Source organism: Letharia lupina (assembly GCF_014066315.1).
Source record: "Letharia lupina isolate WasteWater1 chromosome Unknown contig_2, whole genome shotgun sequence".
Classification (NCBI taxonomy): Eukaryota; Fungi; Ascomycota; class Lecanoromycetes; order Lecanorales; family Parmeliaceae; genus Letharia; species Letharia lupina.
In genome coordinates, this window is record NW_023502971.1 from 2,084,301 (window position 1) to 2,109,364 (window position 25,064).

At 52.2% G+C, this 25,064-nt stretch overlaps 8 protein-coding genes across 8 annotated transcripts; 2 read left to right on the plus strand and 6 right to left on the minus strand.

Moving 5' to 3' along the window:
- Window positions 1-71: 71 nt before the first annotated feature.
- Window positions 72-2,724, plus strand: HO133_004681 (uncharacterized protein; the record flags this gene model as incomplete). The annotated part of the gene is made up of 2 exons (XM_037295597.1): window positions 72-649; window positions 699-2,724. 2 exons carry the CDS (start codon window positions 72-74, stop codon window positions 2,722-2,724), a joined length of 2,604 nt encoding a protein of 867 aa, XP_037157598.1.
- A 553-nt stretch (window positions 2,725-3,277) lies between these two features.
- On the minus strand, window positions 3,278-5,684 carry HO133_004682 (uncharacterized protein; the record flags this gene model as incomplete). The annotated part of the gene is made up of 3 exons (XM_037295598.1): window positions 3,278-4,960; window positions 5,013-5,158; window positions 5,276-5,684. The coding sequence occupies 3 exons, from the start codon at window positions 5,682-5,684 to the stop codon at window positions 3,278-3,280; spliced, it is 2,238 nt and encodes a 745-aa protein (XP_037157599.1).
- A 540-nt stretch (window positions 5,685-6,224) lies between these two features.
- HO133_004683 (uncharacterized protein) lies at window positions 6,225-7,646 on the minus strand (the record flags this gene model as incomplete). Its single annotated transcript, XM_037295599.1, has 3 exons — window positions 6,225-6,402; window positions 6,453-7,246; window positions 7,296-7,646. The coding sequence occupies 3 exons, from the start codon at window positions 7,644-7,646 to the stop codon at window positions 6,225-6,227; spliced, it is 1,323 nt and encodes a 440-aa protein (XP_037157600.1).
- A 682-nt stretch (window positions 7,647-8,328) lies between these two features.
- Window positions 8,329-9,262, minus strand: HO133_004684 (uncharacterized protein; the record flags this gene model as incomplete). The annotated part of the gene is made up of 4 exons (XM_037295600.1): window positions 8,329-8,518; window positions 8,581-8,928; window positions 9,058-9,147; window positions 9,204-9,262. The coding sequence occupies 4 exons, from the start codon at window positions 9,260-9,262 to the stop codon at window positions 8,329-8,331; spliced, it is 687 nt and encodes a 228-aa protein (XP_037157601.1).
- Window positions 9,263-9,628: 366 nt separating this feature from the next.
- HO133_004685 (uncharacterized protein) lies at window positions 9,629-11,341 on the plus strand (the record flags this gene model as incomplete). The annotated part of the gene is made up of 4 exons (XM_037295601.1): window positions 9,629-9,937; window positions 9,994-10,065; window positions 10,125-11,112; window positions 11,172-11,341. 4 exons carry the CDS (start codon window positions 9,629-9,631, stop codon window positions 11,339-11,341), a joined length of 1,539 nt encoding a protein of 512 aa, XP_037157602.1.
- Window positions 11,342-12,541: 1,200 nt separating this feature from the next.
- HO133_004686 (uncharacterized protein) lies at window positions 12,542-15,166 on the minus strand (the record flags this gene model as incomplete). Its single annotated transcript, XM_037295602.1, has 1 exon — window positions 12,542-15,166. The coding sequence occupies one exon, from the start codon at window positions 15,164-15,166 to the stop codon at window positions 12,542-12,544; it is 2,625 nt and encodes an 874-aa protein (XP_037157603.1).
- Window positions 15,167-15,247: 81 nt separating this feature from the next.
- HO133_004687 (uncharacterized protein) lies at window positions 15,248-17,206 on the minus strand (the record flags this gene model as incomplete). The annotated part of the gene is made up of 3 exons (XM_037295603.1): window positions 15,248-15,863; window positions 16,082-17,079; window positions 17,135-17,206. The coding sequence occupies 3 exons, from the start codon at window positions 17,204-17,206 to the stop codon at window positions 15,248-15,250; spliced, it is 1,686 nt and encodes a 561-aa protein (XP_037157604.1).
- Window positions 17,207-17,682: 476 nt separating this feature from the next.
- On the minus strand, window positions 17,683-24,324 carry HO133_004688 (uncharacterized protein; the record flags this gene model as incomplete). Its single annotated transcript, XM_037295604.1, has 6 exons — window positions 17,683-17,796; window positions 17,852-19,456; window positions 19,510-19,773; window positions 19,930-23,310; window positions 23,360-23,832; window positions 24,111-24,324. 6 exons carry the CDS (start codon window positions 24,322-24,324, stop codon window positions 17,683-17,685), a joined length of 6,051 nt encoding a protein of 2,016 aa, XP_037157605.1.
- Between the last annotated feature and the right edge of the window lie 740 nt (window positions 24,325-25,064).

Sequence of the window (25,064 nt, forward strand, 5' to 3'; positions counted from 1 at the left end):
TGCGTGAATGCAGAGCCTCCTGCTGATCCGTTCAAGGGCCAGTACAATATCTGCAGTCAAAATCCATCATAATGGGGAATAAAAAGGCACCCAAGGCGGTAGCCTCCAACGTCTCCTCAGTCGCAAATCCTGCAGCGTCTTCCAACACACAAACTGCCAACAGATCCTCCATCCTCCGATCGTCCTTCTCTCCCTCTCATTTCCAGCTCTCCTTATTCGCTTCGGTCATTCAAGGTTTTGATGCGCAGCATCTTCGCATACATGACACCAACACTGGCCGGTTACGTTGCGAGCACACGCTCAATTCAAAGGCCTCGATAACCTGCTTGGATTGGGGCTACTATGGCGAAAACCACCGAGACCGGCATCACCAAGAATCAAAGAAGAAGCGGAAACGTAGTGATCTGGTCAACGGAGATGTGCCCAAGGATCAAGCCAGGAACGTTGTGGTGGCATTAGGGACGAGTGACTCGGAGGTGCAGATGTTCTCACCCGCAGAGGCGAAAACTGTGGGATCATTGAGAGAGGCACACACACATGGCATAAGAGATTTCCGGTTTGCTGATATTGGGATCTATGCCGAGGGGTGGAGCATAGGCGGAGATGGGAGGCTCGTGCAGTGGGATTTGAGGAAGAACAGAGTTTTAAGGTTGGAAGGTCCTGACTCTTCGATTCATGGGCCAAACTGACAGTTCCAGAACTGTTATACTGCCAAATGGACCTGCAAATACTCTGCGACCATTGCCATCATCTGTAATTTGTGCCTCACATCACGCCTACATCTTGGACCCAGTGTCTAAGGAGCAGCCGCCACTCTTCAATGCTTCCACCAACACTGTTCACAGTATAGTAAACTCTGCACCTAGGGCTTCGAGCGGCGTTACGTTCTTGACTGCTGCCGAAAGCGATCGTTTTATCAACGTCTTCAACAGCGACTCTCCCACACTGATTGGCTCATTGCGTACCGAAAACGAAGTCATTTCTCTCGACCTTTACTCCGGACTGGGCTACTTGACTAAGGCCGAAAAGCCTAGTGATCTTTCGGTCCGAATGGTTCAACCACAGGAGGTGCTTGCTGCTGTCAACAAGGATGGAGTGCTCGAGATCTTCCCTGAACCATTCGATTTCGGTAACGCTTCTTCGAAAAAAGAGTCCGAGAGCTTAAAAGCTAGGATGAAGCAAAGGACACGGAAAGCGGCTGCTCAAATCAGGATGAGAAGGCCTGACAAATTCTCCAGTATTGTGCCACTTCTCAATGCTTCGTTCCAAGGGAATGACATTGCTTTGGCTTGGGCGGAAGGAGGCGTCAACCTTCTCTTTGATACGGTCCATTGGCGAGACGAGAGTACTGGCAATTTCTTATTGAACGAGATGACGGACATTGTTAAGGCGAAGAGTGGCGCTGGTGTTGGAGCTGTAGTCATGAATGGCGTCAAGGATATGGGAAAGAATCATGTCGACGAATCTCGGACACTGGTGGCAAATGGCGGAGGCACAGCGGATGTGCCAATGAGGGATGATCCACCAGAAGTCATAGATATCTCAAGCGGAAAAGAGGAAAGCGAGTTTGAAGAAGATGATGTTCCAGCCCAAGTAGGCGAGGCCAGTGCGCGGGAAGGAGAGAAGGAATCAGGATCTGAAGATGATGTTGAGATGGAGGATGTGGAAGCTAAGGAAGTTGCCGCGCAAGAAGATCTAGATACTGATATTGCGCCTGGACATGACGGAGAAGTAGGGGAGCCGTCCTTTGGGGACCTCATCCGAGTTAATGCCCCTGAGGCTGTCGACGTTCAAGCTAGCTTCATAGACCCAGATGCGCAAAGTCTCGTGCCGGCCGGCGATCGAAGTCTGCAGCAGCTTCCCTCCGGAATGTCGCTTGGTACGGTTCTAACGCAATCTCTCCGCACAAATGATACCAACCTTCTCGAGACTTGTTTTCATGTCAAGGATCTTGCCACGGTCCGTGCCACCATCGAACGTCTCGATTCATCATTCGCCACATTGCTGTTACAACGCCTAGCAGAGCGTCTCCATAGCCGACCAGGTCGAGCTGGGAGTCTCATGGTCTGGATACAGTGGACCCTCGTTGCTCACGGAGGTTATCTCGCCGGGCAGCCAGAGGTCATGAAAAAGCTCGCGTCACTCCATCGTGTTGTCAAAGACCGCGCAAATAGCTTGCATTCGTTGCTTTCATTGAAGGGCAAGCTGGATATGCTTGAGGCGCAAATGAACTTGAGGAAGAGCATGCAAGCGCGGTCAAGGGCAGCCAATGCTATTGACGAGGACGATGAGGAAGGCGTGATTTATGTGGAGGGGCAGGAAGAGTCGAGCTCTGAAGAGGAAGGGCAGGACCAGATAGCGGAGAACGCAAGTGATTCACCGCAGTCGAAAGCCGGAGTGAAGGGTCAAGACTTGACCGGAGAGGTAGATTACGATACAATTGGCAGTGACGAAGACAGCGACGAGGAGGATAGCGAAGACGAGATGCCCACGACTATAAATGGCACCGCTGATGCAGAGGATGAAGACAGCGAGAGCGAAGAGGAGGGACTCTTCGACGAAGAAGCCTCATCGACAGACAACGACTCAGTTGACGAAGCCTCGGAGGATGACATTGACCACGACTCCATTGATACCGACTCGAGTGACGCGGAAACCTCCCCTCCCCCCAAAAGGCCGGCAAAGTCGAAGCTGAGCAATGGCATTGGTGCTAAGAAGCGATAATTCCTTAGCGTACAATAACCACGACAAAACAACGACTGGACTTGCCTATATCGTTCAGTGCGAAGCAGATGCGTCACTCCTGCCATGACGGACGTCAATTTCTTTCCATCTATTCTCATTCGGACCATTCATTGGCTAGCATGCAACTGCAGCGGGGCAAGAAGAAGCATTGAATAGGCCGAGTCGAGTTAACCTTGACTGTATTCTATGCATGATGACACGAGTGCATGGGTCAGGCGTACTGTGGATTGCCCTTGGCGAGAGGCATGCATGATATCCCCGGAGTTCTTTGTTGTTTGTGTCACATAGGGAGCTCACAGTTCAGAAGGTTGACGACAGCCGAAAATATCTGAGATGCATATACGGCTATCCAGGCCATCCAAAGAGAGAAGTACAGAACAATACATGCTCACGGAGATGAAATATATTCCGAAGACCATTCACGTTCGAAGCGTCTAACAATCCAGAACGCTATGCTATTAAAACGAACCAAGACTTCTAAAGTACATCACCACCATCCAACCCCCCCCCTGACCCCTCCCTTCCCACCATCCTAACTCCCCCTCCTCGCCGCCCTCTCCTCCCTCTCCTCCCACCCCCTCACCCACTCCCCAATCTCGAACCCCACCCTCCTCAACCCCCCCTCCGCGACCCCGCCGTCCCTCTCCCCCCTCACAATCACCGCCCTCGCCTCCTCCAACCTCACCTCCACCCCGCCCCCCACCCCCCCGCCCCCACTGCCCCCGTTCCTCCCCTTCTCGTGCCCCGCCCTCGGCCCCTCCTTCACCGCCGCCTCACCGGCCCCCTTGCCCTTCCCCTCCCCCGCGGCCGTCCCGTCCGGCGACGACGACGACGGCGGTTCCGGCCCCGCCGCGACGGCGACGGGCGCCTGCACCGCGACCGTCACGTCCGCCCCGACCACGTTCCGCCACAGCGTCGCGCCCCACTGCCAGTGGTCCATCGGGCTGTACGCGTCCCGGATCTCGACCCGGCTCGCGAACCAGTCGCTCCACGTCACCTGCCAGCCCGGCACGATGGCGACGGGGATCCCGGGGTGTTCGGGCCCCGCGGCGGGTTTCGGCGCCGGGAACGATTTCGGCGACACGGGCGAGGGCGAGTCCATCGGGGCGTCGGCGTCGCGCTCGGTGGTGGTGACGGTGGTGGTGACGGTGGTGGTGGTGATGTGGTCGATGATTTGCGCGGAGAGGGTGTGGTGGTCGTCCATGAGGCGGAGGTAGGATTGGAAGGTGGCGGGCGCGTCGGGCGGGGGTTTTGGGGTCCGGAAGACGCGGGGCGCGTGGGAGGACAGGGCCGCTTCGACGGTGGCGGTCAGGGCGTCCAGGGCGGCGGGGTCGGCGGCGTCGAGGGCGACGACGAGGCCGCGGGGTCGGCGGGCGGCGGGGGACGCGGGGTGAGGGGGCGCCAGGGGGGGGGAGATTTTGGAGAGGACGCGGATTTTGCCCAGGGTGGGGATGGAGAGGATCATTGCTTCGAGGGATTTGGCTTGCGTGTCGATGCCTATGGTGTTGTTGCTGTTGTTGTTGTTGTTGCTGCTGCCGCCGGATTGGGGGTTGTGGAACGGGGCGAGGGTGAGGGAGGTTTCGGGGTGGTGTTGGGTGTGGTGTGGGCGTGGAGGTGGGCCCATTGTGAACGGGCTGTTGATGCTGGGGCCCATGAAGTCGGCGCGGGGGAGGGATTGGCGCCGCTGGCCGGTGGGGAAGGGGAAGGGCGTCGTCGGATTGTTGGCGGCCCGGACGGGGGCGTAGGAGGCGTTGGTCACCCGGCGACGCTTGGGATCTGGGCTTCTCGGAGAAATCTGGCTCGGTTCCGGGCGCTTGAAGCGCGGCGAGGGCTGTCCGGAGTCCTGGCGCTTGTACCGTGGGGAGCTCAGGGTGAGCGATGCAACATTGGCTGTCGATGGGCGATGGCGGTATCCGGCGGCGGGGTTGCCCGCAGGATTGCTGGTAGGAGGGCTGCCCAGACTTCGCATGAAGCGGCCGGCGCTCGTGGCGGAGTTGGGAGGTTGGTTCGGGGAGTATGGCGTCGCTGGGTTCGGGAATCCCGGACCAGACATCATGGTGGATGCGGCGATGCTGCGCCCTCCGCACTTTTGGCACCTGCGTTGGTCGCCTTCAGCCGAGTTCGCTGCGGGACCGGCGATGGAGCTGTTGCGGGTGCTACGTCGTGGCTGATATCTGTAGTCAGGGTATTGCTTCTGGTGGCGGAGTTTCTCTTCCTGATTGAGATCAGCACCATGTGTGTTGCACTGGGACAGATCGTCCTCTTACCTCTGCTAGCAGCTTCCAATGATCTCTGTTTTCTGTCGATGAGTTTCTCCAGTGGTCGCCGATGATTTTCGAGATTTCAGGATTCGCGAGACCCGGATTCTGAGCGACTACGGCCTGTTGGTGGTGCTGGCGGTAAAGGATAAAAGCTGCAGAATAGGGATATTAGTCAATAGGCACCATCAAATCAGTGACAGTAGTAAAGACGGGTAATGAGGAAGTAGACGACCGCAACTAGGAAGCATGTGGGAATGTGAGGTAAGTACCGTTTCTTGGTCGTGGAACCTTAGGGTCCGGCTGACAGAGACAGATCGAGCTTGGTGAATCTTCTTGCCACTTCTCTACCACACTCTTCCTCGGAACCGACAACTGTTCAGTTCTGGAAGGGCGGCTGCTGGTCCTAGCTGCTTGGGACAAGGAATGAGTACGGTACTTCGGTGATTCGTAGTCCTCCAGTGACTCCTCGCCCGGTGATTTCTGGACTCCTTCTTCTGGCGGGGAAGAAAGGCTTCTCGGAGTAGGGGTCGGAGACTGGTTTTCACTCGCTGCAGCTTTCGGCGTCTCGTCGGGCATGATCTTGGAGCTTATGAGGGTATCTGGTTGAATGGCCCATCGGTCTCTGAGTGCTTGGTCGGAGAGGGCTGGGAGTAGAGGCAGTACTCGATGGAAGGACATTTGAAAAGACACATTGACATTGATAAGGAAGGAATCCTATAATGCTTTGATGCTGGCAATGCAAGTCTGCAATCGTGTATGAGGATTGTCAAAAACGAGTGGAATGTAGAGCAAAAGAGGTTTCTTTGTCTGCATCATCCATTTCTTCGTCATAGCGTCTTTTGATGCCTTGTCTCTTGGAGAAGCTAGTCTTGATTGCCTCGCGCCTCTAGTGGTCGGTTGCGGAAATTTGCTTGAATCCTGAAGCCGTTTTCTTTGTTCATTGTCTCTGCCGAACACGGAAGTGGGCTTGATGAGACATTCCTACCAAGGAAATGCAAGAATGCGACAAAGAATGTACGTAGGCAGGCGTATTCAAGGCAAACAATCATCGGCTAGCTCCATCATATTTTCAGTCTCGTGCTTTGTACATACAGTGGGTATCATTTAATGCGATATATACGCTTTCGTCAAAATCCTTTCCGAGTTGAAAATGCCATTGGAGTCAATGCCGTTACTTATGAAATACATACTTGCAACCTTTTTATAGGTTGTTTGTCATTACGTAGGTGAATCTTCAGGATGAGGGTCTTGAGGTAGCGGAGCTTCTTCATCTTCATCTTCATATGACTCCTCTACCGCGTGGGCAAACCAAGATGTGGCGCGATTCGCAGCGATGTCTTGAGCGATGCCTTGTCCTATCATTTTCATAGCCTCAGGCCCCAAGTGCATGTCGTCCCTAACTCAATTTTAGCAAGGCTGCGCCAGAATTGGGGCAGATGAACTAACCAGAAGAGGTATGTGGTCGGATCAGAGCAGCGACCCGCAGTCGGATCCTCTCCCAGCACGTCGTAGGCTTTGTAATTGGATGCGACACAGCCAGAACGCACGTTGTTCCATGGAGATTGGTTGGCGCCCATGCCATTGGCATCGCTCAAGTGTGCAGTGGATAGCTGTTGCTCACGCACCTGATCAAGGAGCCATTCGTTGGTGTTGTAGATGTACATCGAGCCCCCTCTCCACCTGACAGCCCTCATGTCCAACCCTCGATTCCATTGCTCGACAAGAAGAACGGCGCTCCTCTGCTTTTCGCCGAGGGGATCTGAGCCCCGAGGGCCAGTCCTCATGGTGTGCCAGCCTGGTAAAAACGTGGTATCGATGGCTTCGGGTATGATGAGCTTCATCTCCGAAGGCCAATTCTCCGCGATCACGTCGAGTTGTTCAAACAGCGCGTCCATGGTTTTTGCCACAGCGGCTTCGGCTTCTGCAAGGGTCTTTTCGGAGTAATACCACAAATCCCATAATGAGAACCAGACGATGAAAACCGTTCCACTTCGCTCAACTTCGCTTACTCGGCTGTTGGCATACTGCTTCTTCTCGAATGCCAGCCAGTGCTGTACTTGAGCCTTCAGATCTGCGAGCGGCTCGGCCCATTCGATGTCTGTGATGAAGGTGCTATTTGATAATGTAGTATTCGACAAGGTGCTGTTTAGTAAATTGCTGTCAACGACTGCACCACTGTACCCACTGTCCCATACATGAGGTAGCGATCTTGCAAAGTTGTCATGATGAGTACACGAGATCTGAAGGTACGTCAGCGATCGACCACCAGGACCACTCCGAGAGACTCACGCTGGAGCAGAGCCAATCTGTCCAGATCTTGCCTTGCGCGTCATCTCGTGTGGGCGTCAGCTCGCGCGTTGGTGGATTGACGGGGTATTGACCGTTGTCGCTCCAAGAGTCACCAAAAACGATCAATCGGCGAGGGGAATCGTTCCAGTGTAGCTTGATCTCTGTGTTGACGGATACACCGGGGAGTAACCGCTCCAATTTGGTCTTAACGGTATAGGTGGAGAAGGAACGTTTGAGGTAGAGGATGCTGCATAGGCTGACGATGACGACCGCTGCCAGACTTGTTGATCGGATGATCAGTTTGGAAGGAACCTGGTGGTGCGCTGGTCGAGTTGAAAAGCTGGAGAGCATAACTGGCAGTAAGGTGACCTTTGCGCTCTCCTGTCCCGAGGGTACCTCAGCGGAGAGGCGAACGATCGAGGTTCTCACTTGGCTATCTCCTCGAAAGCATGACAGTATTGTTTAGAAGAAGATTGAAGCAACATTTGCTGGGCACGTTGCTAGATCGTAGTATCATCAGTCGTATATATCATTATCATAGTATAGTACATGGGTTAGGAATGAAAAGTCCAAGAATAATGGTGAAGCTGATACAGGCGATGGGTGTGATGGTGAGGGCAAAAACAAGAGCAAGGATACGTCAGCTGCGCCATACACGGAAAGAGACTGGTCAACGCGGGGAACTCTTGCCGAGTCAGCCGCGAATAGATGAAGTTGAGAAGCAAATAATGCGAGTATCCGTGTCCATGACGATAAGCAACATCAGAGTCAAGAGTTGTTTGAATCTAACTCTGAGCAGTAGGGTAAATATTTGATACACGTCTCAAAATTCCTCGCGGACCTAGAGTACCACAGTACGAGTATTTAGGCTTGCCGTCGACCAAGCTTTCTTGCCGCAAAAGCTTGGTATCAACGCCAACGCTCGCACGTGAGGGGCTGGCATAGGTAACTTGCAAGCAATGTCTTGTCAATTCGAAACATTGTACCAGCATCTCTTGATCCATTCTCTTTTTACATGATGAATACGATGAGCTCAACTCCTTGTCAATACTTCCACTACTTCCTCGAAATCATCAATATCCACCTTGCGACTCGCAATGTCATCTACCCATTCTTTTCGGGAGTTGGCCGTCCTCAAACCTCTCTCTTCCATGACGACGTGTAAACAACCCAGCGCAACGGCCCTTGCTGGAAAGAGATTGGTCAACTGGTAGTTCTTGCACCTGTAACATAAATATCAGCTGTCTTTTCAATGCACGTCTTGAGCTCCCATCTATTCACTCACGCGATGATAGCCTTGGTTCTGCAGGCCCTTCCAAAGGATGTGTCCATGGCATCTTTCACAACCCCATATTCTTCTTTGTCTTCGTTTCCCCAAGAGTCATAATTTTCACTTGCACCTGCAACATCCCCCATTGCACGCTCGAGATAACGCGGCAGGTAGTCCAGAGGCAGCGGAATGCGTAATTCGAAGCCAAGTGTTCGCAGGAGCATGAGCTCCGCTTGAACAAGTGTTGCGCGAAGAGAATCGTACATAGTAGAGGGCACTGCTAAGGGTTGATCGATAGGGTCCGAAGAGGCTCCGTTGTGCTGGTGAAGCAGACGGTGGGCCGGAAAGAGTATCTCTCGCATCCTTCGTGGGCTTTCAGTCGACTTTGATGCAAGGGAAAGGCATGCTAAGGCCAATGTCTTGAGGAGGCCAGGCCTTCGTCAGTGGTCGTAGAGGTTGAGCGAGGACGAATCCGGCGGGAGACAGACATACGAGTCTAGAGGATCCGGTGGTGTCGAGGAGCTCTGAAACCGCTGGTACCTGTTGAGGTAGACATAGGACATGGCTAGAGTCTCATCAGGTCTCAAGGTTGGGCGTCAGCCAAATGCGCATACAATGCTTGAGGATGATGCTCTCACAAGCGGAGGATATCTGCCATTGTATCCGTGAAGCTCGTCGAATCCTTTGGTATAGGCATCTTTGTAAGAGGGTGTAATTTTAAGGGATCATGCAGCAGACGTCTGAAATACCAGGGTAGTGAATGATGGGATTGTAGGTATGCTAGGAGGACGTGCGCCGCTGACCATATCAGGCTTTCTCCGCCTTTCTGGCGTCTGGACTCGGTCCCCCAGTGTAGATGTATTTGTGAAAATTATATGGCTTTCCCAGGAGGACTAGTTCAAGTATTGGAGAATCTGGGTGGTCATTGTAGCGTGATCCATTGTCAGCCAATCAACGCTCGCTTATCTCCGTCCATGACCTCCATTACATTGTCCGTAAAACTTTGGCCACTCACCGTTGAACAACCATTCCTTACCTTTCGCCTTTCTCCATAGTCATCACAATGATCTCGTCGCGGGCTGCCCCACCTAAACCCCTCGGTGTCCTTTGTCACCACATACACCCTTCAATCACTTCCGCCTCCCGGGTCAATGGATCCGCTCCTACACCAAAACGACAGCAATGCCGAGGCTTAGCTACTGTCCAAGATGGACCGGCACAACCACCTAAGAGGACACACTTCGGTGGATTGAAAGACCAGGACAGGATATTTCAGAATCTTTACGGGCATCATGGCGCGGACCTGAAGAGTGCAATGAAGTACGGCGACTGGTATAAGACAAAGGAGATAATACTGAAAGGTCATGACTGGGTCTGTCGGCATGGGCCTCTGGTCTGTCAATCCAAATGCTAATCCGAGAATAATAGATTATCTCTGAGATCAAAGCCTCGGGCCTCCGAGGTCGAGGTGGCGCTGGATTTCCGTCTGGGATGAAGTGGGTAAGGATGGATGCTACGACTACTGGTATTATATCTAAGGCGCATGCTGATTGCCATAGTCTTTCATGAACTTCAAGGATTGGGACAAGGATACCAAGCCCCGCTATCTAGTCGTCAACGCTGATGAGGGTGAACCGGGAACCTGCAAAGACCGAGAGATCATGCGGAAAGACCCACACAAGCTCATTGAAGGATGTCTAGTCGCCGGCCGAGCAATGAATACCAGCGCAGCCTACATCTATATCCGAGGAGAATTCTATCACGAGGCAACAGTACTTCAGCGGGCAATCCAAGAAGCTTATAAAGCGGGCTTCATTGGAAAGAATGCATGTGGCAGTGGATATGATTTCGACGTGTACATCCATCGAGGGATGGGTGCCTACGTCTGTGGCGAGGAGACCTCTCTGATAGAGTCACTGGAAGGCAAGCCTGGCAAGCCCCGCCTAAAGCCTCCGTTCCCAGCCGCTGTCGGTCTTTTTGGATGCCCTTCCACGGTCGCCAACGTCGAAACTATTGCTGTCGCTCCTACAATCGTACGCCGTGGCGCCAATTGGTTCAACTCTTTCGGACGCGAGCGTAATGCTGGTACAAAGCTCTTCTGCATTTCTGGTCACGTTAACAACCCCTGCACCGTCGAGGAAGAAATGTCAATCTCACTTAAGGAGCTCATCGATAAGCACGCCGGCGGCGTTCGAGGCGGCTGGGACAATCTGAAGGCTATCATACCTGGCGGCTCTTCCACGCCCATTCTCCCCAAGACAACCTGCGATGAACAATTGATGGACTTTGATGCCCTCAAGGATAGCCAGTCAGGGTTGGGCACGGCGGCAGTCATCGTAATGGACAACAGCACGGACGTTGTAAGAGCTATATCGAGATTGGCATCGTTCTACAAACACGAGAGTTGCGGACAATGCACGCCTTGCAGAGAGGGCAGCAAATGGACGGAGCAAATCATGAAGAGATTCGAGGCTGGGCAAGCAAGAGCAAGAGAGATTGATATGTTGCAGGAGTTGACGAAACAGGTTGAGGGGCACACAATTTGCGGTACGTTTTCTCCCAACTTATTCTACCCCAATACAAGCATATACTGATCTTTTCTGTAGCCTTGGGCGAAGCCTTCGCGTGGCCACTACAAGGTCTAGTACGTCACTTCAGACCTGAGCTTGAGCAAAGAGTCAAGGGTTATGCCGAGAAGCATGGCGGTGAAGCAAGAGCAGGTGGATGGGCTCACGACGCCCAGAAACAAGGCATGCTCATTGCTCCAGGCCAGTAATGTTTCAAGAAGCAGAGTGTACATAGCGATTTGGCGTTATGGGAGTCGAAGATGCGACAGAAGGTCGTCCGGGTCCAGCATCAACATGGTTTATTGCATTATCGTTTCAAAAGACCTCAGCTCGACCGTGGTCGTAGAAATCTGTCCTCGCTTTCCGACTTGGTGTTTCTCATCGTGGCTCACCTTGCACAGTCTCCTTTCCATTTCCTCGTCGCGCTCTAACGGCAACCCTTGAGGATCAAAGACGTCACGGTTCGTCGGTCTGCGCCACACCACGATCAAGACCAGAAATAGCTGTGACGCTTGACGTCTTTTGAATCCCGCATTGCGACCTTTCACCACACAGTACTCCACGGTCGATGCCAAATAAGGCAGGTATCGCACCCAGTTTTCCACCTTCATCTATCGCAGCATCATTATTTCCCTCGCATACTCACCTCATTTATCTACAAAGAACAACCATCTTCCCCCCCCCCTTCTCTCTCTCTCCCTCCCCCCCTTCCCCCAAAAAACCCCATGTCCACCTCCCCCCCCTCACCCTCGCCCTCACCATCCCCACCCTCCTCATCCCAGTCGCCGGCGCCGCCTTCTCCATCCACCGCAACCGGGTCGCCAAAGGCGGCTCCGCCACGGACTGGTAGCGCGCCAACCCTTACCCCTGGACGTTCGAGTATGGGAACCCGTGGACGGACGAAGCGGCGCCTGATCGGAGGAGGGGGGATGGGAGTGCGGGTGGGGGTGGAATGTGGAGTGGGGAGTGGAGAATGCGGAGGTCGGAATTGTGTTGGGAAGGAGGGGGGGAGGGGAGAGCTAGTCATGATATATCCGTGGGTGTCTTCAGGTTGTAGAAGCTTGGATCACGAAAAGGGTTCTGCTTTCATGCTTTTCAATGCTTGGATTCGGATGCAGAATTGTAGGCCTCGGTAGCAGTGGTAATGTTCTTAGGCGAAAGAGGTGATATGGGACCCAAACTGCACGCGGGGAATTCTGGTACAAGGTCATGTGCATAGTATCGGAGCACTGCCCCTTCTATCTTATGAATACACTACGAGCATGAGAAGGTCTTCCCCAATAGCTTGTTGTATCTTACAATGCAGACTTCCGGGGTATCATCATGAACCAGATGCCATGCCGCCCCAAACGCCAATGATCATGCACATCAATCATAACTTCATCACACTCCCCAAAACAATTCCGGCCCTAGGAAGTGGAAGCACTTCCGCCAAACAAGCTTTGGGGCTCATCCCTTCTCTTACCCAAGTCGAAGCCTACTCTTCTCGGAGGACGGGCATCAGCCATGACCGTGGTTGATGGGGTCTGATGCACCGGGATTACTGTTGACGCCGGCACTGAATCGTAGGCTGTCGAGCTTGCCGGCACATCATTCTCCGTGGAACCAGAGATGCCAGAAGTGCGGAAAGTGAGTGTTCTTCTCCTAGGAGGTGGTGACGCTGTGAGGTCTGGGGCATACTCAGAATCGCTCTTTCGCTTGCGGAACGGGTCGTGAGCTGTCGAGCTTTCAGGCGCATTAGCTTCTCCAATAGTTCGAATGGGCATATTCGCCGCCATTCTTCTGGGAGATGGCGGTCTAGTCAGCTCCGAAGCATGCTCAAAGTCGCTTTTCTGTTGGTATGCCATGTCGGGGGCCGCTGAGCTTTCCGCCAGACGAGTTCCTACACTAAAGTGAAGATTGGAATCCGTTGAGCTTCGTCTTGGAGGAGGCGACTCTCTCAGATCCGGGGCATAGTCAGACATCAAAATGTCAACTTGCCGCTTCCGACTCGATTTCTTCGACTGCGATGAGTCCAAAATCAGATCTGCGTCTGGATCGTCGAGATTTCGCTCACTTGCAGCAACTCGCCCAAACAATTGCTGAGGGGCCGACAATTTTGCTACTTGCTTGTCGGCATCATGTATGTGGTCCTTCGTAAACGGTATGAAATGGGCATTCTTGATAATGGTACTCATGGTCTCGTCATCCAGCAAACTCTTCTCGGCCTTCTGATGCTCCTGTGCAGTCATACCCTTCCTCCTCTGTAGCATATGATCCTCCAAAGTGTCTTTCAGCACAAGGGTTTCTACGTAAACCGGCCGTACCTGTCCAATACGATGGGCACGTTTGATCGCCTGAGCTTCGACATTAGGCTGCCAGACGGGATTGACGAAAAACACACGAGATGCAGTGGCAATATGAAGACCGTGAGCTGCTTGATACACGTTCATGAGGAGGACACGAAAAGTCTCGGTAGTGTTGAACGTTGTGATGTAGGCGTTCTGACGTGCCAGAGAAAGCGTTCTAGTATAGATCAGGTACCGAACGTCGACAAGATCAAAGGCCTGAGCTATGTAGTACGCAATGTGGTCGCCTTCATAGAAAATGAGGATCTTTTCGTCTTGGTGGAGTGCGACGACTCTATCGAGCAAATAGCTCAGCTTGGCGGATGCGGTACCACTGATTGTGCTCTTTCCTAAAGGGGAGTCCGGTGGAAATGGATCCGTGGTTTGCTCTTTCGAAAATGACTTGAAAGCAGACTTAAGAGCGGGTTTAAGACTTATTGGCTTGCTAGAATCTGATGCGTTGAACTGGATATTCTTGGTCTGTCGAGGGCTCGGACTGGCTTTTGCACGAGATACAGTCTGCTTCTCGGTCAATTTCGGCGTTCCGTTGATTCCCGATTTCGACTTTTTCTTAAACTTTCTTCCAGCATCATTGTCTTCCCCATCAAGAGAAATGTCCGGAAGTATTTGCACTGCTTGCTGCTGTACGCCGTGCCACAGCTTTTGCATGGTGGCGGTCCCCACCCCTGCGAGACCATGCGAGGGATTGTTTACATGAAGATGGGAGTTCACCCAATTTTGAGCTTTGCTAAGTTGCGTAGCTCCGATAAGTAGAAGCTCGTCTCCAGTTCGATGTACCAATGACCAAGCATCTCGAGCATTGTCAGGGAAACGCTCAACGAACATCCCCATCTCATGCAGGTCAGCAAATGACCTCCATGATGGAGATTCTAATGCAACCTCTCCAATTTCTATTGCCTGCTTCAGTAGTAGCTGATCAGCCTCGTAGTAGACAGAGTCAGGATTCCGTTGCTCCTCGAGGTATGCTCGCGAAACCTTGACGGTCTTGGCAATATCACCTGGAGAAAAGCTTGTCCAGTAGAAACCCGATTGCCGTAAGTTGTTGATCAGCTTATTAAGTTCTCGTCTATTCTTTGTGTGGAACATATAGTCTTCGTCAACGCGCTCGGAAGTCACTGCATTCACGATTAAAGCTTGTATGAAGAGATTCAGGCTGAGCTTATCGTGCCAGCTTGGTTGCAGATAGACGACTCGGTTGTGCAATGGAGGTAATTGAATATCCGCTTCAATGTCTTCAATGCGGTGACGCACCACAAGACTGTTTAGTAGTGTCTTCAATGATCTAGCTTTCCTTCTTCCATCACTGTAAGGCATGATGTACCTGGACCATGAGGCAGGATCATGCTCCTTGCTATTGGCCCATGGCTTTAATTGCAGGAAACCCGCCACAATGACGCCCAGTTTCTCAAGGTCCTTGCGTTCTTGGATTAGCGCAGACTCGTTCCTTCGGGCTTCAAGCAGGTCTGAATTGGTCAAACGATGGTCGTCATCAGCCGCAGAGTGTGAAGTCTCGAAGGTAGCTGTCCCAACTTCAACGCCTAAAAGTCCGCTCGCAGGTGTTCCGCTTACAATCCATTTCCTATCCACGCAAAGCTTCTGTAGTGCCCAATAGGCGCTGTTTTTGCGTCCAGAAGAGGAGAATTCATGGCCTTCATCCATGATGATTCGTAGAAAGTGGACCTCCATTAGTGGCGATTGGTGCTCTTCTGCGGAGCAGTGACAATCTTCGTCCAGTGAGCAATTACAGCCACCTATCATGATTTCGAGTCAGCCATCCTTCTTGAAAGCAGAAAGCCGAATACTGAGACAGCCCAAGGGGTGATCGACCCGTGAATTGGCCCAGAAGAGGGAACGTTTGCTCGCGACGTACACACCTTTGAACCTGGACTTGGACTTGGACTGCGCCTTTGCGCTCCCTTTGGGAACCATTTCTCGCTCGAATCGCTGTCTCGACATGAGGATGATATCGTATTTCATCAATTTGGCTGCTGACGGGACTGTGATTGTGTCAGAATCGAGGTAAAACACCTTGAGAAGATGTTCTTCGACATGCAGGCTGATCTCGTCCTTCCATTGGCTCAAAAGGTTCTGGGGCACTATGATCAAAGTAGCGGTAGTGAGGTGTATCGTCTTTCCTTTCTGTATTTGTGACGGGCGGTGACTGCGTCTAGTGACTGACGGAGAGATGACATAGGAGCCAACATTGTCTTCCAAAAGAGCAAGACAATTCTTGTGGTCTTCGCCTTCATGGGATAGATCATGGAAAATGGCCCTCCAAGGTACTTGAGCACGACCAACAGCAGCTGCGGCCATCTGCATGAGCGACCCAACTTCCGGCCGCACGGAGAGTAATCCAAGCGAGTGTTCAGGAGGTATCTCTGGCCTACACAAAGTTTGGAATCAGCGCTGCTCTTTTTAGGTAAGAAACCGAGAAACAAGACAAGTTTGAGGAGTAGAAAAATCCTTGCGCTGTCGAAGTACCGCTTCTCAACCAAGCGATAAGACAGGTCTGGAGAATGAGGATGCTTTCTACTCCCGAAAGATGGCATGTAGCCCAGTTACGCTACCAAACAGGAAATATTTACACCGAAATGTACGTACCAATGTCCCTTGGTAGCAAGTATCGTGGCTAGACAGATCAGTGTCTTACCAAGACCCATGGATTCGCCCAGTATGCCGCCACGCGCCTCCTCATACGTTCGTTGGTCGCGGAGTAAGACTCCCGTCTCTCTGTCATAGTAGAAAGGCTGTCCGGTAGGTCCTTCTAATGACTGCAATCTCGGATCTAATGCTTTTCGGGGCTCGACCTCTCTCTTGATCATCGAAGCGACAGTACGCCTCTGGTATGGATAGAGCTTGGTCTTCAGACCTCGCAGCTCATCGGACTCAAGAACGGACTGTATGGCTTCATGGGATATGGGACATGACACGGACGGAGGGTGTGCAGCTGGAGAAGGTATTGTGTTAAAAAGGTAAAAGAGTGAGTCGCCGTTGCTTGACTCTCCATTGTAATGCTCGAGGTGGTTTTCAGATGGATTTCGCCCTTCCCACGATAGAGGAGATCTGTCAAGCCCATTCAACAACTTCATCAAGTAATTCCGGAGGTGACCATTATCCCTGTCGATATATCGTCTTCCAACGTCATCAGGCAAAATGTAAACCCTTATGGTAGCCAGATCCCCGTTCTGTTGATGCTTCCGAGCAAAAGTCCGAGCCCAATTACAATTGGCCAATGTCCGTGCGGACAAAGCTGGATGAGCATCCTCGAGATCGCAACAATCGTGAAAAGCCAACCAGATGTCGCTTGACTCTCTCCAACGTGTCTGGTGAAGATAGGCTCCGCCGCCGATGCTAGGTCTTAATGTCAAGCTACCCAAAGCGATGTAATTCCGTAGGTCCTCCAAAAACTCCCTCTTACCATCTTTAGCTACAGTCGGTTTCGATCGAGGTACCACTTCTAGAGGGTGGAGGACGACGTTGCGCTTGTTGGAGCAAGTAGAGGTTTGGGGCTCTAGACCTGGAGTTGTGGCGCTCGATTGGCTAGATGGGCTGGATGCAAGGTCTAAGGAGGTGGTCCTTGTAGACTTGGGTGTGGGAATCTGACAACAGATCAATTAGAGAAGTTCGCGAGGGACAAGGATGAGGCTTAAGTACTTGGGAATTTCCATCGGAGTCGCTTGAATGCCCCAGTGCTGGCAATGGCTCTTTACCATTGGGAGCGCCCATGGCGAAGGGTAGCTGAGCAGCTAAGCAGCTTCAACGAGCGTTACTATATCGATCAATACCCTCCAATCCATAATGTAGGCTGAAGAGAGATGAGTGAGTCAAGAAAGCAAGAGTGTATCCTTAGTGTTGCGGCGCAAACATATGTCTCGGGTAAGTTTCCTCGACTAGCATTCAGGGTATCCAGAGCTCATCTTTTAGCGTCCGAGTAGCAGTTTTGTGGCAATCTTTATGGCGCAGGCGAGAAGCTGCATGAGGACCATGATTTTGGATGTAATGAGCCTTTAAACACTATCTACTGAACGCTTTGCTATGCTGAGAACTGATACGCTCAGCTATCCAGTCGCTGCGCCATTGCAACCGCCGAAATAAACGCAAACAGCCAGATAGCTGCCCCAGAGTGCTGGATAGAATTGAATAGCCTCCGTCTTGGAAGCGAGCGCTCCTGCTCGACCAAGTGATCGCTTTGTCCATCATGCTCATTTTCCACCCGTCATTACAGCCTTGTAGTATTGCAAGCTTAGATCCATCGTGTGCTTCAAGTACGCGTCCTCGGTGAGTGGTAGCTGCAGGACTCTGGCACCTTCCATACCCTGGCACCAACACGTCAGCGTTGTCTAACTGTAGCAGAAATGTAGATCGACTGACCTTCTCTTTCATAGCCAGAACCTCTTTGCCCACGAATCCGCTGATCTCCTGCACGGCAACCGTCTCCTTCAAGTCCCGCTTTCCACCCCGCATCATCATTGGCAGCGCGCCTAGAAGCCTTTGGAGCAGCTCTTCCTTTTCATGCCCCTCGACCCCTTTCATCAAGCTCAGATAATCATCATAGACCTGGCCACCCATTCCCCATTCCGCAATCTGCTCTTTGCAGTCCATGAAGCTGCCGAGCACACCTTGCAACGTGTCCCAGTCTTGCTCCACCACAGTCGATGGGCCCACTTCTTTTCGAAATACCTCGTGAGCCTCTTTCCAATCCTGTGCCTTGACCAGGAGATCGACCTCTTGGACATGATCTTGCAGGACACTCCGGGCATACAACGCTTTGGCCTCCCATATCCATGCGACCGGTATCTTGCACAATTCTGTTAGGGTTTCGAAGAGCTCACTCTTGCTGTCACTTGGAATGGCTTCAGCGTGTTGAATGAGGAGGGACTGTATTGCTAAGTGGCGTTGACGGTAGGAGGAGAGGTGGAGGAGAGAGAAAAGAGCCCAGTACCATTCCCCAGCTGAGTCTAGCTGAGCAGCAAAAGTCTGGGCGAGATAGTCGGCTTTCGACGGGTCAGCGATCGCAGGGAAGCGCGCGTTGATGGCGTGGTACAGCTGGAAGGAAAGGCGAGCGTCAACAGGGTTGCCAGTGATGTTTTCGGGAGCCAAAATCCCTGCGAGAGAGCTGGTAGGAAGCGCAGATTTGGAGGCGGCGTAGATTTTGAGCAGACCCCACAGGACGTCCTCGCGTTGGGCAGTCTTGGGGTCGTCCCACGGAGCGCCTGTTTCTTCTTCAACGAAGCGAGGGACCGGCTTTTTGCCCTCGTCGGATTGGAGGTCGTGCTCGAATTTTACGACGGCAGCTTCGATAGTATCTTCAGCAAGGATGGCGTAAAACAGTCTCAACCCAAATGCACGCTTCCAGTCCAGGTTGAAACGTTCACTGATAACAAAAGTCTTTGCTCTATCCTCAGTCGGGCCCTTCTTTCCCTCGCAGACACAGGTGTCACCAGCAAGCAACGAGTACAAGGCTCGTATGGGCTCGGTGATCTCGGACAGTACGTTCAGCTCCCTCCACTTCGCAATCTGAGCAGTCACATCATCGCGCATGATTTGATCACCGCCAATTTGGGCAACCAGAGTCGCCAGCCTAAAGTCCCTTCCTTGCACGAGCGCGTCACAAGCTTCCACGACGTTGTTTGCTGAGAGGTGAGCGATGGCGCGCTCTTCGGCATTTGGTGCTGCACTGACAGCCTTCATCGCCGTTTCCTGGCATTGTCGCTTCCAGAAATGGATCAGGCGGTCTTTGCGGATGCGATGGTCGTAGGTGGCTTTATAAGCTGCGGGCACACCATAGGCTTCTGAGTTCTGATCATCAAACAGAATGGACGCGAGCTCCCAAACAGATTGCTCATACTGCGAAGGTGGCTGGACGAGTGACGCAATGTTTTTGAACGGGGTCTGTTGAAGCTTCGCCATCGGTACTCCGCGTTCAAGGGAGAACTTGGTGCGAGCTTGTTGCTGTGCGAGAATTGTTGGAACGAGCTAAGCGTTTGATCAGCATGGATTGTGTTGACTCTAAAACAAGACGCGCTTACATTAGGAGTCTTCGCAAATTTCGCAAATCGAATGTCCCTCCCTTCAGACACAATGGATCCCTTCAGCTTTTGCAAGATTGGGTCTGTTTGTGCAGATTTGTTGCTGGAGCTACCGACTTTGCCAGGTATCGCGTAGAGTAATGTCTCCCCAGGGCCCCAAGCTGGCTTATAAGAGTCGCGCCACTCTCTTTCCATTTGTTGTTGTTCCGGTGTCATGTTGCTCATAGCGTCGTCATTGATGTTCGACCTCTTCGAATAAGGCCACTAAATGCAACAAAAATTCAGCTTTAAATTCTTTCCATTCATTGCTACATACATTGAAAAATATGAAGCCATCCATAATCAATCGGTACCCTCTTGGATATCATGCCGGAAGAAACGGCCACGTGGATGGTAACAAGTTGGAGAAGGAGTTCAGACCTTGACAACTTTTCCCTTCGTGGCTTGCTTGGCATTCCGCCCATCCCTCCGCGCTTGCTCCTGCCCGAATAGAGAATTCATCAAATCAATGGATGTTGCCAATTTGGATCCTGTGACTTTCCCGCTCCTTTTCGCATTTGGTGTCTTTTCCTCATCCACATCACGATCCTTCAACAAGTGCACCTGCGTCTCACGAAGAGCTTGTCGGTCCTGTTTCCTTGGGCTGATAGTGCGTTGTAGTTCTTCGGCCCAGTCACCGCCAACGTTGAACGTTGCTTTCCCTGGCGTACCGTAGCCTAGCTGGAGAAATGATTTGGGCGGTGCTTCATCAAGATCGGGTGAGGGAAACGCTCCAGCCATCTCTATCTCCATATCCTGTTCCTCGTCACGAACCACAAGTGATCGATCTTCAATACCACCGTTCACACGTCGTAACTCGCTTGGCTCGTCTTCGCCACTATCAGAAGGCGAGGCGGCCAAGCGCTCATCTAAAAAAGACTCGTCGTTGCGAACTTGTTCCATCCCATCGTGTTCGTTGTCAGAGATTTCCTCCTGGTCCTCAAATGCACCTGGCAAGATCTTCTTTTTCCGGAACTCGAAAGTATCTTCCGGACTTGAGCTGATACCGGAGGACTCATTGGCGGACGTCAAAGAGCGTTGTGTGGAAGTGGTTGCTGTTGGTGTACGATCATTCCTCATTGCCCGTGACACTGGCGTTGGAGTACCTGGAAGTTCGCTTAGCATGCTTGTTTGGAGGCTCTCTCCTTCGCTAGCGTCGTCATCCTCGTAGTCAAAACCGTATTTTGTAAAATGCGGCACTCTGAATACCCAAATTCCAGTGTCTTTTTCGTATCTCACGAACTCTGTGCCACCAACCTTGCGAAGACGATCGACATGCCTGTTGAAACGTGGGCCACTCTTCTCGGGTAGTAAAGTCCTCCTATCCTTCTGTCTGGGCCAAGAGTTTGCCAGATAAATGGTAGATGGCACATTCAGCCCCTTCCCTAGTGCCGGCTTCTTGGTTTGGTCAGGATAAACGGTAAGTGAACGAAGCTCAACGAGAACAATATTGCCGTAGATTTCCTTCAGGTCTGTGAAAGAGAGATCGACAGGCGTATTGAATTCTACACGGCCACAGCCATTACGTCCAACACTGAAATTTCTGATTTGCTTTCGTTGGTCTTTGGGCAATTTTTGTAATTCGTTTTCCGATGGTTTCATCCAATAAGCTCCTGGTTGCTCATCGTCTTGGGGCATTTGGAAAGGCGCTCGTGCGTTGGACGTGCTCGAAGGCTCTGAAGACTCGTCTTCATGGACAACGGCAAGCTCATTGCCTCTCACCTGTTCCATCTCAGGCTGTTGTACGACGCCATTTGACTTTGCCCCAGCAAGTCTACCTTGTCCTCGTGAGGGTGTCCGGAGGAAGCCTTGCTCTTCGGCGCTGGGGGTAGCCGAGCTTGTCATATCTACTCCATTGACAGCGATGGCACCATTGACCTGAACACCGTTCGGGTTCTCTCCGTTGCCACCAACAGTGCTCGCATCGAAGCTGACTTTCTTCTTCAAAATGCCGGGCTGCTTCGACTGATCGCTCTTTTCTGGACTTGGCAAAGCCGGAAGGGCACCTTTGTCACCAAAAAGATCTGGCGTGCGTAAGCTACGATCGATAGTCAGTCTCTTCAAGCTTCCTGCGCCGCCATACCGGGAGCTTCCAGCAGAAAAAGCACCCGGCGTGAGAATGCTCTCTGAGTCACTGTCCAAGTTTCGACGAAGGTTGCTAGTGGACAAGCTCTTGCCGAGACCTCGGCCAACGCTACCAAACATCAAACTGCTGCCGAGGCCGCCAGGCGTGCTTGCATTGCTTGTGGCGCTACCAGGGGTCCCGTAGGTCGAATAAGAAAAGCCGAATCCGCGCTTTTGGGGAGTGACGAGCCGTGAGGCTGCATTTGGAGCCATCTTGTAGTGTGGCAAGACAGCATTCTTCTTCGTCTTCTGCTTGATATTGATCGGAGTAGCAATAGGGCCTACCGCCACTGGCGGCGGTGGCAGACCTGAAAATATCGAAGGACTACCATATGCGTTGTTAGGATCAATCAAAGATGCATTGAAGACCGGCGGCGGCGCTAGTGCGTTTGGCTGCTGCTGTTGTTGCTGTGAACTGCCAAAAAGGCTTGAACCCTGGTTATTATTGGTGTTGCCGAAGAGGCTTCCACCTTGCTGTTGCTGCTGTTGATTGTTCGAGCCGAACAAGCTGCCACCCGTGGGCTGTTGGTTGTTGTTGTTCAGGTTGCTAAACAAGCCACTGCCTGTGCTTCCTGTAGAGCCGCTAAACAGACTTCCGGGCTTTTGCTGTTGATTGTTGTTGTTACCGAACAGGCCGCCGGCTTGGTTTTGCTGGTTCTGGTTGGCATTGTTATTGTTGTTGCCAAAACCCGGGAAGAGGCCACCGCCCTGGTTTGAATTGCCTGTGTTGGTCGTCCCGAAAAGGCTACCACCTGTCGCAGCTGGCTTGGGCGCGAAGAGCGAACTTCCGGACGACTGGTTGTTGTTGTTAGTTCCAAAAAGACCTCCTGAAGAGCCCTGTGGTTGATTGTTCTGGTTCAGGTTCCCAAACAGGCCACCCCCCCCTGTGTTATTTGCAGTTTGGCCGCCGAATATACCGCCTGGCTTTTGCTCTTGTTGCTGCTGGGTACCAAAGCCTCCGAAAGGTGGTTGGCTATTGCTCTGGTTTTGATTTTGAGTCCCAAAGCCGCCGAATGGGTTTTGTTGAGCGGGCTGCTGCTGAGTTTGCCCAAAAGGAGTGTTGGTCTGGCCAGCATTGCCGAATATACCACCGTTGGTGTTGGTTGTAGTATTGTTATTGGTGCCGAACCCACTGCTGCCAGTCCCAAAACCTCCTCCAGTCGTGGCAGTTGTCCCACCAAATGAGAATGGTTTCGACTGTTGTTGCTGTTGTTCATTGTTGCCACCAAATATACCGCCTCCACCACCAAATCCGGACCCAGTGCCAGCTCCTGAGCCGAAGCCGGCATTTGTTCCTCCGGTAGTACCAAAAATGCCACCACTTTGCTGGGACGTCGAAGCAGCGTTGCTTTGTCCAAAGAGGCTGCCATTGGTTCCAGGTTTTGAACCAAAGAGGCCGCCACCAGTGCCGGTGCCAAAACCAGATTGAGCTGGCTGAGTACTGCCGAAAGGAGAGGATGATGCCGTAGGGGGTTGACCAAAAAGCCCGCCTCCTGTGTTGTTTGCTGGTTGGCCAAAGCCACCTGTCGTATTCTGTGGTTGTCCAAACCCTCCGAAGTTGGTCTGTCCGAATGCTGCAGGCTGGCCGCTGGCATTACCGAAGCGTCTTCCTTGGTTGTAATCCGCTAGACGCAGCTCCTGCGAATGGTCAGTCTTAGGTCTCGCACACTAGGATGAAGGCACTAACCTCGAAAGAGAAATTCTTATATGGCTGCATAAAGCTGACGCTTTGGAAGTGATTGTTCGTGTTGCCCGTACCCTCCTTCTCAGTGTACGCCGAGAACGGCGTGCTGCCGGTACCCTGACATTCAGCATTGTTCGTGCCAAGAGCCGAGCTAATAGGGGCTCCAAATGCACCGGTTTGCTGCTGGTTGTTGGTCGAACCAAACCCTCCCCCTGCGTTGCCAGTGCCGAACAAGCCCCCTCCGGTGTTCCCACCTCCAAAGGCTGGCTTCTGAGTCGATCCGAACAAGCCTCCACTAGAAGTATTGTTGTTGTTGGTAGTGCTGCCAAATCCTCCGAATCCACTAGTAGGTCCTGCGGTAGCTGTACCACTGCCGAAAAGGCCAGTTCCGCCTGTAGTAGTTGAAGCGCCAAAGGCTGGGCGATTTTGTCCAAACGGAGTGGTGTTAGTCGTGGCAACTCCAAAGCTTCCTGTACCTGTAACAGATTTCCCGTTAGCCCGGTGTTCGGGAAGAGCTTAGCAATGGATGGAAGTTTTCGCGTGGATCAAAGGAGCCGGAAGACAAGTGGCGTGACATCTTCTTCAATCATACAAGGTCTGCGCAGATGTTGGATCCTATCATAAAGATGGCGATCACAGCGACTGCAAAGATGCCCAGAAGAAGTGCTGCCCTTTCCAAGTTCCACTTCAAGAATCACCGCGAATGTACTAGCATTCGAAGGTCGATCCGAGACAGCTTGAACCATGCACGTACCTGATCCAAAGCCACCGCCAGTATTTGTGCTGCTGCCGAAGAGTGTTGAGCCACTGCCAGTACCGAAGCCGCTGTTCTGTGGTTGACCGAAGCCTAGATGCCATAAGATGGGGGAGTCAGACGGTGATATTCCCGGGGCGTTGTGATGGTACCAGTGGGCGCCGATGGAAGCCCGTGGACCAGCTTCGGCGCCATGAAGGGGAGACTGAGACATGACCTACCTGTGCCTGTAGTATTATTGTTTGAGCCAAACCCACCAAAGCCGGCGCTCTGCTGCGGCTGGTTGCTATTCTGTCCAAATCCTGAGAAAGACATCGTTGCTGATTATATCGGCGATGGTTGTGTGTGCCTTCAAAGGGGTGGGATTAGTGGAGATACGGAATACAAGTGTTAAAACATGAGAGACGAGAGACGAAGTGTCCAGTCACACGATGAACGCGCAGGCAGAGCGCAATATGTCCAGCAGTAGAAAGGTCTAGCACCCCGCTTAAAGGCGCATAGTGTAGTTCGTAAAAAGTAATGAGTTGGGGAGAGAGACTTGGAGCTTAGATTAGAGGAGAATGAAGACGCGCTTTGTATTGCGATTTGAGTAGAAGTGGAATTACGCTAAAGAATTCCACACTAGAGCAAAGTTTCGATACGGTAAGGCTGAGGCTTTAGCAATCAGCTCCGGCAGGCACCCTCACAGGCAACAAAAATGTTGGGGGGAGCCTTCACTCAATACTCAATTTTATCTTCCAGACCGTGAAGAATGGCATCGATTGGAAAGATAGCTATTCCTCTGATGGTCCAGCATTGATTGGTAGTCACGCTCAGAGACTCATCATCTAGTATGGGGAAGGGTCCGTGGATTTGATTGGTCTATGTGCTGATTGACTCCTTTCTTTACCCGAATTGAACTTCATGCTTTATTGATGCTGTAAATCGCTTCAAGACCATGCTCTGGATGACTAC